We start from the raw sequence: 12,970 nt of genomic DNA, 5'->3' as shown, positions 1-12,970 counted from the left end.
AACAGCTCTACACTGTATTCCACATTTAGAACTTGGTTATACTGATGTTAAATTATTCAAATTTGGAAGCAATATACAAATTGCAGTGTGATATTTATTGTGAATGCTTTCCTTTTCCAAATGACTCACCCACAATTCCTTTAATTGGATTTAGCTGATTCTGGAAGGGTTTAATTGTGTCCATCACAGTCCTGTCCCTCAGCACATTTCTATGAAGCATGTTCAAGAAAATCTAGAACACAAAATAAAAATTCATTTAATCAGCCAGAAACTTTCTATGAGCTAAATCATTTGGGCTGAACCATAAAAACTTAAATGCAAAACTCTGTAAAAACACATAATGCTGGAGAGACTCACCAGGTCAAACCGTGTCCTTTATGTCCTCTACATAAAGGATACTGTTTGACCTGCTGAGTCTTTCCTGCATTGTGTGTTTTTACTTCAACAACAGTGTCCACAGAATTCTGTGTTTTACCTCTAAATGCAAAACTCTGTTCAAAATTCATAACAATGGGGACTAAAAAGATGTTTACAATTTTGTAGGCAACAAGCATTAGAATGGTCACTTCAGAAAATATTGGAAAAACACTGTTAATGGCAATCTACAAAGTAAAAGGAAGGGGGGAAAGTTTCTAGGTTGTCCAGTGTGCCATGCAGTACAAATGTACCATCCCATCACTCAACATCTTCCAATGGTCAAATTCCCAGAGCAGCAACTTGAATCCATTTAGCAAGGGGAGGATGGGGGTAGGGAAAGGGAAACTCTGTGAGACTAGTCACCTCTCTGAAGAGTTACTGTTAACATATGCATCAGCTTTAACTGAGATAAGATACACTTTCAGGAATGTCAAGTTTTCTACAGCAACCATTCTGAACAGAGGCCATAGTGGCACTCCCACCCACCCACCCACCCACACACACACACACACCACACACACAATTTCCCACCTCCGGGGGCCACAGCACATTTAAGGGAGGGGAATGGACTGAAATCATTAAAAAAACATTTTAGTGGTCGGTAGGAGAAAAGTATGGAAGAAACCAACTAAACTTGACTGCTTCACAGGGATCAGCCCATAAACTTTGAGCAGAGTCTTAAGCCAAAAAATGGTTGAGAATGGCTGGTCTACAGTAGTGTGGAAAATCCACATGGCTATATTGTCTCCACATTCTGGCAATCTATTCCAGAGCTTGATAGATTCCTGGTGTGAGAGATGGGAAAACTGATCTAAAATTATGAACATGAAGGAAACTAAAATTCATACATCAGTTAATGGTTGTAACCAGTACAAACAAAATGAGCTTGGGAATTAGGATGCAGGAAAGCAGAGTCAGCACGATTAACATAAGAATCTTCTAATCTTTGTGACAAGATCAATGAGCCACCATAAGAATAAGATAAGGAGCAGTAAGGAACAATAGAATGTAGGAAGTTGAGGTAGTCTGGATAGACACAAGTGCCAAGTTCTACATATCTAATTAGTTAACCTTACACAGATTTACAAAGTTATACATATTAAATTAGCCAACCCTAGACAGGATGAGCCAACTCTACATACCAAGAGACTGTAGCTCTGAGAATCAGGAAGGTGTGAATAAGGACAATAACATGAAGGGACCCCGACAGGATACCCCCTGGTCCTCCAAGTATACTGAAACTGCACATAGGCAGGGAGGATTGCCTCTGCCAAACCCATCCAGGGGGCAGAAGGGGGAGGGTATTCTGATACTGAAATTTACTGTATAAAAGTTGGGTGAGCCCCAGTGTATGTGTGTATTCCCAGGGTAAGGGGAAGCACCCAACTTTGCTTTGTTGTTGTAATAAATGTTCTTTGTTCTCAATTTTTGTCTCGAGCAATTTCTTTAAAGGTAATTCTGTTTCTAACACTGGCAAAAATGGCCATAGTCTAATATTGCCAATTCTATTGTCTCTTTTTCAATTCAGACAAAATTGGAGAAAGTATCAGTAATTGGCAAAGTGGAGGCATCAATCAAACAAAAACACTGGATCTCAAAATCAAGAGGATCCAGCAATTATAACTCATGGATCGTTAAATGTCTAGGGTTAATGATGCACCCAAGTATCCCAAGTGACAGCCAAATACCATTGGAGTCTGATTGATACATTTACAGTACATCCTGCTAGATTGATGGATGCAATGAGACACTCTAAAACACACATGTCAAACTCTGGCCTGCGGGCCAAATTGGCCCGCGATATAATTACATTTGGCCCGCAAGATCATTTCAAAAATGTATTAGAGGTGGCCCGCTGGCCGCCGCACCAGTATAGCGCATGCACAGTAATACAACAAATCCCAGAATGCATTGGCGTCAGCCCGCTAATCGCCCCCACCTCCTCTGTTTACGTTGCAGGGTCTCACCGTGGACTCTGGTTTTGGGGCCTGGCCGGTGTCAGGGGAAGCCAAGGCCGCTTCCCAGCGCCCAGAACCGGAGGCCTCGGGCCTGACCTTGCCAGGACTGTTGCCCACTCCCCCTCCCTGCCGCAGGCTGACCCGCGACTCACGGTGACGGGGCCGCTGATCTGCTGAGATGCCGCCCTGCAGCGAGAGCCGATGCCCCCGCACTGTCGTTGTCCAACCCGATCGCCCGCAAACCCCGCCCTCCCGCACACAGGCCTAAGTAAGTATTATGAACTTTAATCTCAGGATAAAATGATCTTCCAATAGTTTCATGTCACAGTGATAAATATATTTCTGGTTAAAAATGGTCCTGCACCTGGATACAAGCTCATTAGGCATAAAACTTGAAAAGTGTGTAAATCAAAGGATATCTGTACCAATGGAAAAAGGGCATGGCAAATAACCCTGCTAGAGTTCATGCCCATTTGATTGTTTCAGGAATCATGTTATTCTCCCACATTCTCAAAAGCCCTCAGATTTTACTATTCAACAGCACACTAGCAACATTTGACAAATCCTCTATAGTATTTATTGAATATTTTATTTCTCATTTGTTAATGCTTCTGGAAAGAGTTTATCCAAAACTATTATTAAACATTTATTTTAATAAGAAAAAGTTTAACATTACATATGTTGAAAGAAGAGAAAACATGCAGATGTTGTTGAAAATTTTCAATAAATATTTAGTTCGGCCCTCGACTTAGTCCAAGTTTTTAATTTTGGCCCTCCGTGAATTTGAGTTTGACACCCCTGCTCTAAAAGAACTCCTGGGTAAATTTACAGGCCTTTTTTTCCAGCAGAATAGTAGGTTACAATCATCTCTGAAGTTGTAATTGATGAATCTCAAACTTTTTTCTCCCAAATAATCTATCCAAAGATAAGGCGCACATTTATGCTTCATTTCCAAATTGGAGTAGATTATTGAGCCTGTCCGAACTTGGCTTTCTGTCATAGAAATTTTTCAGCATTAAAAGTTATTAGGAAAATTGTAGCAATTCTTAAACTACACAGGAGTTAATAGTAGTTAACATTAAGCTCCATTAACAAAGTCAGACCATATAAAATCAAGATTTTAGTTGAACTATTATAAAACTTGATAAGGCCATAGATGGAGGGTTTCTGCAGGTCAGACATCATCCATGGAGAGAAACTGACAGTCAATATTTTGGTTGGGTCGAAGATTCCCAAGTTCAAGATTCCAACATTTGCAGTTCTCAGGTTTCTCACTGATGAGGCAACAACCGGATTATTGTACCATTTCTGTTCACTTCACTTTTCAGAAAGGATGCAAAATGAGAGGCTGCAGAAGATTTATTGGATTGGTTCCAGGAATGAGAACTTCTGGTCATGGGGTTAGCCCAAATAGATGGGGATGCTCTCCTTTGAGTTGAGAAAGCGAAGAGATTTGATGGAGGTGCACAAAATCATGATCAGTTCAAACAGGGTAGATACAGATCAGCTGTTCACACTAGCAGAGGGGTGAAGGGTGAGAGGACATAGATTTAAAGTGATTGGCAAGAAATCCACGAGAAATGCAAGGAAAAAAATCAATTTATTTAATACTTTACCCCCTATGCAGTTATGATCTGTAATGCAATAGCTACAGATTTAACTTTGACTTTCAACGGGCAAATGAATAAATATCAGAAGGTAAAAGACCTGCAGTTTGTGGTAGAAAAAGCAGGGATATGGGATTGTTAGATTGATGTGGATTTCAATTATTGAACATTTTTATGATTCACCCCTAACATTTCAGGGAACATACCTGGAGCTCCTTGACAATCATGAAACAGAGCAACCTGTCCAGCCCATTTAGTCCAAACGTGCCCAAAGAATTTTGGATTTCTGAGAAAAGCTGTTTGTTGGTCACTTCGTGGTGGCTCTTCATGTCATACCAAGTGTTTATCTGCTCGATGTAGCAGGTCATTCTGAGCAAAAAGGAATGCAATGGAAGGATCAGTCTGGGGATATTGGACTCCCCATAGAATCTATGACCTGACCTGCTCTCTGGTGAGGTTTCAGCACCTGCAGGAGAGAATCAATTGAAGTACTGCACATGGTTGAACACTGAACCAGTGGGTAAGCCCACTGAAGTTCAAACTTCAGCCTTTTGCACCTATCCAAAGGTTATTTTGGCAGTAGCATTCACCACACCCCCAGGTTAGACTGATTGTGCCTGAATTAATCTGGATTGACATACTAGTGGACACATTAGACCACCATTAATGACTAACTGGCGTCCAATTGAAGTCGCAGTCAACTGCATTTCAGTACCAAAGAATTGTCTGCACTGTTGTAATTACATCACTAATTACACCTATAAATATTTACCTATCATTTGATTTTTTTTTAAAACTTTCTTTCTCTCGTGAAGAAATTTATTTATACTTTGGGCATTTAATGTACCCATGAAGGTTTACGAGCAATTTCAGTCCATCTGTATTTTGTGCCCATGTGTAGGACAAAAACTCTCATTCATTCTCATCCTGAAGTAGCAATAATTTAATAAATTATTAAAAATAGTCATGTGACCTGGATCAATGGAGCTACAAGTCCACTCTATCTATTGAACATCTGTACCTGCAGCTGCCACAGTTGAGTGAACAACTTTCTGCACAAATATCTTTAACTCATACATTAATAGATCTTTTGACCCTGCTGAAGTCAATAATAAAATATGATCGACAAGCACTGCTTGGATTCTTGCAAGATTTCATTTTAGCCATAATCTAATATTTTTTCATTGTGAAATATCTGAAAGAAGATCAGGGTTGAAAAACAATTAGGAGTTGAGCAACTGCCTCATAGAGTTGATAGAATTCATCCAAAAAGCTGTTTTACAGTGAGTGGCAAGGCATTTTCCTGAATAAAATGAAAATAAAAAGGAGAGAAGAGTTGTTGGATTGGAAATGTGACAACTCCTAACATACAATTTTGAAGGATGTTTTAAGGGCAGTCTTGCAGGGGAAGGGGCAGGAGGAGAATGGAACCCACTTTCTCTTTCTTGCATTTGTGGTCATTTAAATTTTTACAATTCTACTATAGTTGTTGTATCTTGTGTACCTAATCAATAAACTCACTGAAAATTAAAGGAATTAATTGAAGGGGGAATAATTTAGCAGCTATAAAACCAATAATTGCCTTGCCTTTCAACCAGCATTCAATTATTCTGATTCACATATTAAACAGATGTCTTAACCATAATCGTGATGTAACAAATTACAAAAACACTCACTTGGGATCAGTTATTCTCAAAATTTCACCACACAGCCGACCAATGAAAGTCGATTCACCAGCATGATGGAATTTGGGAATGGGGATGTGTGTGGATTGGTACATACTCTGCCAGTCTAGGATCTAAAAAGAAACAAACAGACAGCATCCATTAATCCCATCTGGAAAATCCAAATCCAGACCCTTCCTTTCATCTGCCTCTGCAGACAGGGCTCATTTATCACTCCAAGAGGCACTTCAAAAGTGACTGAATTTGACATACAAGAGTCAGAATTCAATCCCTAATTCAATTAAAATTCAAAACCGGAATATTTAGGATACAAAAAGTTAAATGCAAAAAAAATTCCAAGCAAATTTTGGAAATCTGTCATGATTAACGACAGTTCCTATTTGTTAATATATAAATAATACTTCCAAATTATTTGTTCAGTATTAACAGTAATCTCTCAACGTGTAAAAGACCATCAGACCTGCTGCGAGAATCACAAATTGTATTCAATATATTTTCTTTACAAAATCTAATTTGCAATTATTTTTGAGAATTATACTTTGAATTACATAGAACAAAGAACAATGCAGGAGATAGATTCTTCAATTATGCACTGAACACAACATCCAGATTAAACTAAAGCTTATTCGTGTGTCTATTTAGAAGCCTTTTAAACACAACTATCGTATCTGCTTCCACCACAACTCCTGCCAGCTTGTTCCAGTAATCTACTGCTCTGTGCAAAAAAAAATCCTTCCCCTGCACACCTCCTTTAAACTTCCCCCTCCCATCACTCTCACTTTAAACAATATCCTCTGATATGTGACATTTTTAGTTTGGGGGGGAAAAAGAAATTCTGAATTATCTACCCTATCCCTACCCTAAAATTATGCATCTCATAATTTTACAATGTGTATCACGACTGAGTAAGCAGGGATTCAAAAGAAACAAGTTGTGTCTTGGAAATGCAAAGTAAAATAACTGACGTTCCGAAACAACCTGTGACAGCACATTTAATATTTTTCCATCCTTGCATTACTGAAAGCTATCCCTCCTTCCCATCAAGTCCATATTAGCTCACAGAACAACCTCAGCCCCATAATTTTTTCCAGCAACATTCCCAGCAACTCTCCCCAGGTTCTACAACTCAAACATTAGTGTCAATTAATCAACCAAACCCCAACTCTACTGGATGTGGAAGGAAACCCAGAGAAAGCCCACACGTCATAACAAGATTATGCAAACTCCCCTCGACAAGATTAAACCCGGGTCACTGGAGCTCTGAGGTAACAGCTCAACGGCGTAACTCTAGGTATCAAAACTAACAAATGATCTCTATATTTTAAAATCTTGCAGGTTAAAGTGCACAAGTCTAAAGCAAAAAAATAAGTGCTGGATTCAGTGCATTATCACCAGCTGTATGACCAAGATCAATGAGAAACCCATGACCATCTGGGAAGAGAAGGGCGAAGAGCAGTATTACAAGAATAGACAGAAGTGGCATTCCTAGAAATTCCTATTCAGGTGGGTACACCGGCAACAACCAACCATGCAAACACTACACCAGATGGATACTGGGATAGGAGGCAGAAATATCACTGTAAAGCCACCAAAATGCTGTCAAAACAGAGCACATGTAGTCATGCTGACTAAAATGTTTTCCAAGGTTCACCTTTGTCCTCAGGAAATTATTGCACTCTTGCTCCACGTTGTAGTTGATAATGCGAGATACTTCCTCTTGCCAGATCTTCAGCCCATATATACTGACATAATCTTGTATATATTCAAAAGAACGGTAGAACCCATCCATTGTAGCAGCCATCTCTTTCAGCTTGGGCATCAGTTCACTAGTCTGTGTTAAAAGGAACACTCTGTTTGAAGCTATAAAAAGTTCATTTTCACCATAAATAACTCAGTGGGTCTCAACAAGATCATTTGTAATTTCTTGCATATTGTACACAAAAATACTATACAATTATTTTGAACAATTTAAAACCAAATGTATTGTCAGACCCATACACAATATGGACCTGTAATGCACAATACTGATGCCATAAAACAATAAATTTCATAATCATAAACTTGATTCTGTAAAGTCTTTCACACAAACATTACGAAATGCCACAATAGAAAATACTTGCAATCCCTACACCCATCTTCCTTTCACCTACAACATAACTTAGAGGTCATTTGGCTGCTTGAGACTACTCCACAAATCAACAAGATCATAGCTGAACTTTTCCTGAAGAAGTGGTTTCCTGCCCTCTCCCCATATCCCTTGAATCTCTCTGATATCCACAGACCTTTTGATCCCAGTTTTGAATACACTAAACAACTGAGATCCAAAGCCTGCTGGGTCAGTGAATTTCAAAGGTTAACCACTCACTGAGCAAAAACATTAATCAACATTTCATTCTTAAATGGACTAACCCTTATCCTGTGATTGCGACTCCTGGTTCTGGATTCTTTAGCTGGGTAAACTTGTAGGAATTTTGAAGGATTCAATGTAATCACCTCTCATCCTTCGAAGTTTTGGGGAATGCATGTCTGGCCATTTCAATACGACCATCCTGCTATTCCAGGAATTAGACTGCTAAATCCTCAATCCACTTTCTCTATTCAGAACATTTTTGGGTAAGGAGTGCAAATTATGCACCAGGTGAGCTCCTGCCATGGCCCCGCCTACGACTTTTTTAACACTTGCACTCAAAAGTTCTTCCAATAAAAACGAACATATTAATTGCCTGCTGCACCTGCTTTTAGTGCAAGGACACAGAGGTCCCTTTGAGTGTCACATTTCCTATTCTTTCTGCACTGAAAAGATATTCAGAATTTCTGGGGTTTTCTTAAATCTTGGATAAATTAACATTTTTTCACATTGTTCTTTGTATGTCACATTGTTGCCTACACTTGACTATATCCCCATGGAGGCTATTAGCATTGTCATGACCATTCATATTCCATGTCATCAGCAAACTTGGAAATATTACACTTTCTTTCTTCATCAAATCATTGATATCTCGTTATATCATGCATTGTTGGGCCCAAGCACTGCCCCCTTAGAGTAACGCAGTGGAGACAAGCCTGCCAGCCTGAAAAGTATCCATTTGTTCCTACTCTATGCTTTCTGTACGTCATCTAGTTCTCATTCCACGTTGGTACAAAATCCTCATTTCCATGTGTTCTAACCTCATCCACAAACCTCCTATGTGGGCCTTCTTAAAACCTGCCTGAAAATTCAAATACATCACTTTTGCTGGATTCCCTTATCTACTCTAACAGAAGCACTCGAACGGAGCATTTAAGCATGATGACCCTTTCATGAATCCTCTGTTCAATCATGTTACTTTTACATCCTTGAATAAATTTCAACTTTTCCCCAACTACTGATGTCAGGTTAACAGTCGCTAGCTCCCCATTTTCTCTCTTCTTATTTGCTGATCTTATTTGCCTTCTTCCGATCTACAGAAACCATTAAATTGTGTATTAAGATAATGTAAGTATCCACTGAATTCATAGCCACTCCTTACATAACTCTAGAATGTAGATCAAAATGTCCTTAGGATTTTCCAGTTTTTAAGCTCATTTATCTAACAGCATTTATTCACGTGATCATTTTTTTCCCCACTTATTCCTATTCCTATGCACTGCATTTTGTTGCCCACTATTTCTGTGATCTTTTTATGTCTCCTTCCATAAAAAACAAAATGTAGCACATGTTTAATTCCACCCTCACTTTCCCTATTCTGCACTATGAATTCTTCACTCTTCACCCTGGGGACCCATAATGTCCATCACTGATCTTATCCTTCTTGTATATTGTTAGATCTCACAAACACTTTCTCATTTTCTGTGTTTCTGTTGATGGATCTCCACCCAAGAATCAAGTTTAATTTTCTTTTCAGACCTCTGCAGGGTAACTAGTAAGAGTTTCATAATTTACTTCCTCTCCAAATGCAAAACCAATGCTATGTATCAGTGCCTGGTGTGACACAAAACCTGCATTCAAGTTGCAGAGTGGCAAATCAATGGAGACCAGAGCCTTCCTCTCTGCACTCTTGTTTAAATTATTGAAGTAGAAAGAAACCTCTTAATGACCAAATAAAGACCATATTATTTCACCTTGGCTTTCGGATTAAATGTTAGCCCTCTATGAAGAGCAATCGCAACCTTTCTGACCAATTCCTTTCGAATTCCATCTTCTAACAGTTGCTTGGGATCCACCTAACAAATAATAAAAGATTTCTTTAAATTCATAGAATGCGTTTTTTGGGTCAAGATCTTTGTTTACAAAATAAAAAAAATCTAAATTTTCCCTAAGGAATTGTCTTCCCTCTGCATCTCCTTTCTTCAAAAAAAATATAACCCACAAACAAAAATCAGTTGATCCAATAGTGAAAATAAGAAAGTGGTTATGTTGGAGAAGAACCTAAGACAGCAGTAACAGAGTGAAGGAACCTGCATTGATGTGGACCTTGTGGAGCAAGCCAAATCGACCAAGGTACGAAATGGGTAAACAGGTAGGTTTGACTGAAAAATTAGTCATGACACCAATGAGCTTAATGAATGAAGTGGCCTCTCCCCAAAAATCCCTGCATGCTTATCTAGAAGCCACAAGTTGAATCAGTAGACCATGTTATCTCAATCTAAGGAAAGCTGGGCCGGAGCCAGGGGAGGGGGGAAGGATTTAGCAAGTCATGATGTTCAGTGTTTCAGTCACAACATTTCTACAACTTGATGTTTAAACTCAGTTCAGACTGAAATTTATGAATCAAGTAGAAGCACAGATTTATTTAGAGCAGTGTCATTTTCATAAATTTTAGAATATTAAATATTTACGAAGTATTTCAAAAGGATTGTAAAAATAAATCAATTGGATTCTTCTACTCTTCAGATGGTTGCACAAATAAGTGATAACATTGTTACTCTGAGCAATAACTTAAGACAATATATCTGTTAGAGCAAGTAAACAGGAAACAAATGACCAATCAAAAATGTCCAACTCCTACTCCGCTCCCATCCTTTGAAAAACAATTGCCTTTTGGAAGCCACAGTGTGATATCAAGGCAATTTTTCTTCTCAATCCAGGTCATCAGGCAAGATATTTGCATTCCTCAAATTTTGACCTCTTAACCATTTCATGAGTAGATGTGCCTTAATTACATTTATCCTAGAGTCTGGAGGTTCTTCCAAAAAAAAACTTCCTTTCCCTCTCCTCCTTAAAGACCATTCCTTAAAACCTTCTTCATTCTCTTCCCCAATGGCTCACAAGGCTCAATTAACCTCAGATTGAAAAGATGGAGCTGGGCTGTGCTCCTGGCTAGCCAATGGCTAGCTGCAGAGCAGGTATTGTAGATATTCAAGAATATCACTGAAGTGTCTGATCTCCTGCTCCAACCTTGGACTCAAACTCCACCGGCAGATCCTAATCCAGGATGAACAACTGCACATACACTGTATCAGCTCCTTGAACCCAATACTGGCCACCGGAGGAGTACCCAGCACATCTTCACTCATTTGGCTGCCAAACCAAAGGTTAAGACACAAGAAACCTCAGATGCTGGAATCTAGAGCAATAATAAAAATCACTGGAGGAATTCAGTGGGTCAGGCAGCATCCATGTAGGAAAATGGATGTTCAATTTTCAGGTCAACACTCTGTTTCAGTACTGAGACTGAAATATCACTGACTATATTCCTCCATAATCAGATTATTATTTAAATAGTGAAAGATTACAGCATGCTGTTGTGCAGAGGGACTTGGGGGAGAGCTTGTTCCTTAATTCACAAAATGTTAGTTTGCAGGTGCAATAGGTTACTAAGAGGCAAATGTAACATTGGCTTTTATTGCATGAGGAATTAAATTCAAGAGCAGGAAGGTTCTGCTTATCTGTGGAACATGATAAAGCCACACCTGGAGTACTATGTGCACTTCTTCCCTCCTTTCTTGAGGGATCTGCTGTGATGTTGTGGACCTCTCTGCCCAAAGATGCAGGAGAAGCTTCTTCATTAAATGTTTTTAAGACACAGTTTAATAGACTTTTGCATCATTGGGAAGTTAAAGGTTACAAGGAAAGGGCAGGTGAGTGGAGCTGAGCTCACAGCCAGATCAGCCTTGATCTTATTATTTCCTTTGTTCTCATGTCTATTTGCATATCTTGAAATATTTGCAAAGTTATATGTTCCTGATACAAATTATAACACTGTTTCATAAACTGCTGGTAGAGTCCATTTGTAATATTTCAGGATGTGAAACAGATCTGAAACTGGCATTTCAAAACAGAACTGAAGATTAGCTCCAATTTCAAGGTGAAATTGAAAAACAAGCTCAACGTCCAGATTCATAAGAATTAAATCAAGGAGGTAATTTCCTGCAAGACCCAATTCCAACACATATTGCAAGAGTTGGAAGGTGAAGGGGAAGGCGGCCCAAGCAAATGCAAGACAATGAATAAAACTTAAATTGTCACAAACTCAGATTTCACACCTTCTCAAACAAATGTAAATAAAGGTCTGCATATTGACCCCTCTGCCCATTTACACAATTCCATGAAATATTAAAACACATCCACTTCCCCAATTAAGAAAAACAACCGGATGAACAAAATGCTAAGGAGTTTGTACGTTCTCCCTGTGTCTGCATGGGTTTCCCCGGGTGCTCTGGTTTCGGTCATAGAGGGTTGGTAAGTTAATGAATCACATTGGTGTATTTCACCAGCACGGGTTCTTGCACCAGAAATTCCTGTTGTGGTGCTTCTCTAAATTAAAAAAAGTAAAATTTAAAAAATTGATGTGGAACTAAAAAAGGTTGACTTATGTAAATGCGAATTAGAGTTTGCAATTAATCAGTTTAGTGGCTACATCAGAGTTGCACAAAAAAATATCTACATGCTAACTCAGTGGCTGGTGTTATGCACGAGAAAGCCAAATGCAAAACAATTTCATTCTCCAATGGGGCAAACATAGCATCACTTGCCTTGATAATGCCAACAAGGGTGGTCTTCATCATCAGAATGCCTTCAGTGAATATTGATATTGCATGAGTAAGCCTGGCAACCTTTAAGAGTGAAAAGAACAGAGAACAGCAATAATAGTAAAAAAAAAACCCATTAATCAACTTTTTTTTGGTCTTAAGGCATACTTAATCAGAACACTCCAGGGTTCTAACCAGTGAAACGATGTCAAGCAAGATGTTAAATGTGCATGGAGAACATACACTCTTTATTGAAGGGGCATTAAATTTGTGGAAAGCCAGAATTTTTTCTATTTGAGTGGTGGAGGGGAATCTGAAAGGAGTACGACACCACCAAATGCGGTGACATGTC

General features: G+C 38.9%; 1 protein-coding gene across 3 annotated transcripts in view; it reads right to left on the bottom strand.

The window, feature by feature from the left end:
• washc5 (WASH complex subunit 5) overlaps positions 1-12,970 on the bottom strand; it is a 73,485-nt gene that overhangs the window by 16,955 nt on the left and 43,560 nt on the right. For all 3 annotated transcript variants that reach the window (XR_011352142.1, XM_069920898.1, XM_069920896.1), the window contains exons 16-21: positions 12,622-12,702; positions 9,769-9,870; positions 7,319-7,498; positions 5,659-5,780; positions 4,189-4,351; positions 130-232 (exon numbers count right to left, since the gene is read on the bottom strand). Coding sequence is in view for 2 of the 3 variants with exons in the window: in XM_069920898.1 (XP_069776999.1) it covers positions 130-232; positions 4,189-4,351; positions 5,659-5,780; positions 7,319-7,498; positions 9,769-9,870; positions 12,622-12,702 (751 nt within the window). In the remaining variant the exon portion in view is untranslated. The remainder of the gene's footprint in view (positions 1-129; positions 233-4,188; positions 4,352-5,658; positions 5,781-7,318; positions 7,499-9,768; positions 9,871-12,621; positions 12,703-12,970) is intronic.

Source organism: Narcine bancroftii, chromosome 2 (assembly GCF_036971445.1).
Source record: "Narcine bancroftii isolate sNarBan1 chromosome 2, sNarBan1.hap1, whole genome shotgun sequence".
NCBI classification, from domain to species: domain Eukaryota; kingdom Metazoa; phylum Chordata; class Chondrichthyes; order Torpediniformes; family Narcinidae; genus Narcine; species Narcine bancroftii.
The sequence above is the reverse complement of the archived record's forward strand: the minus strand, read 5'-3'. Positions and strand labels throughout refer to the sequence as shown.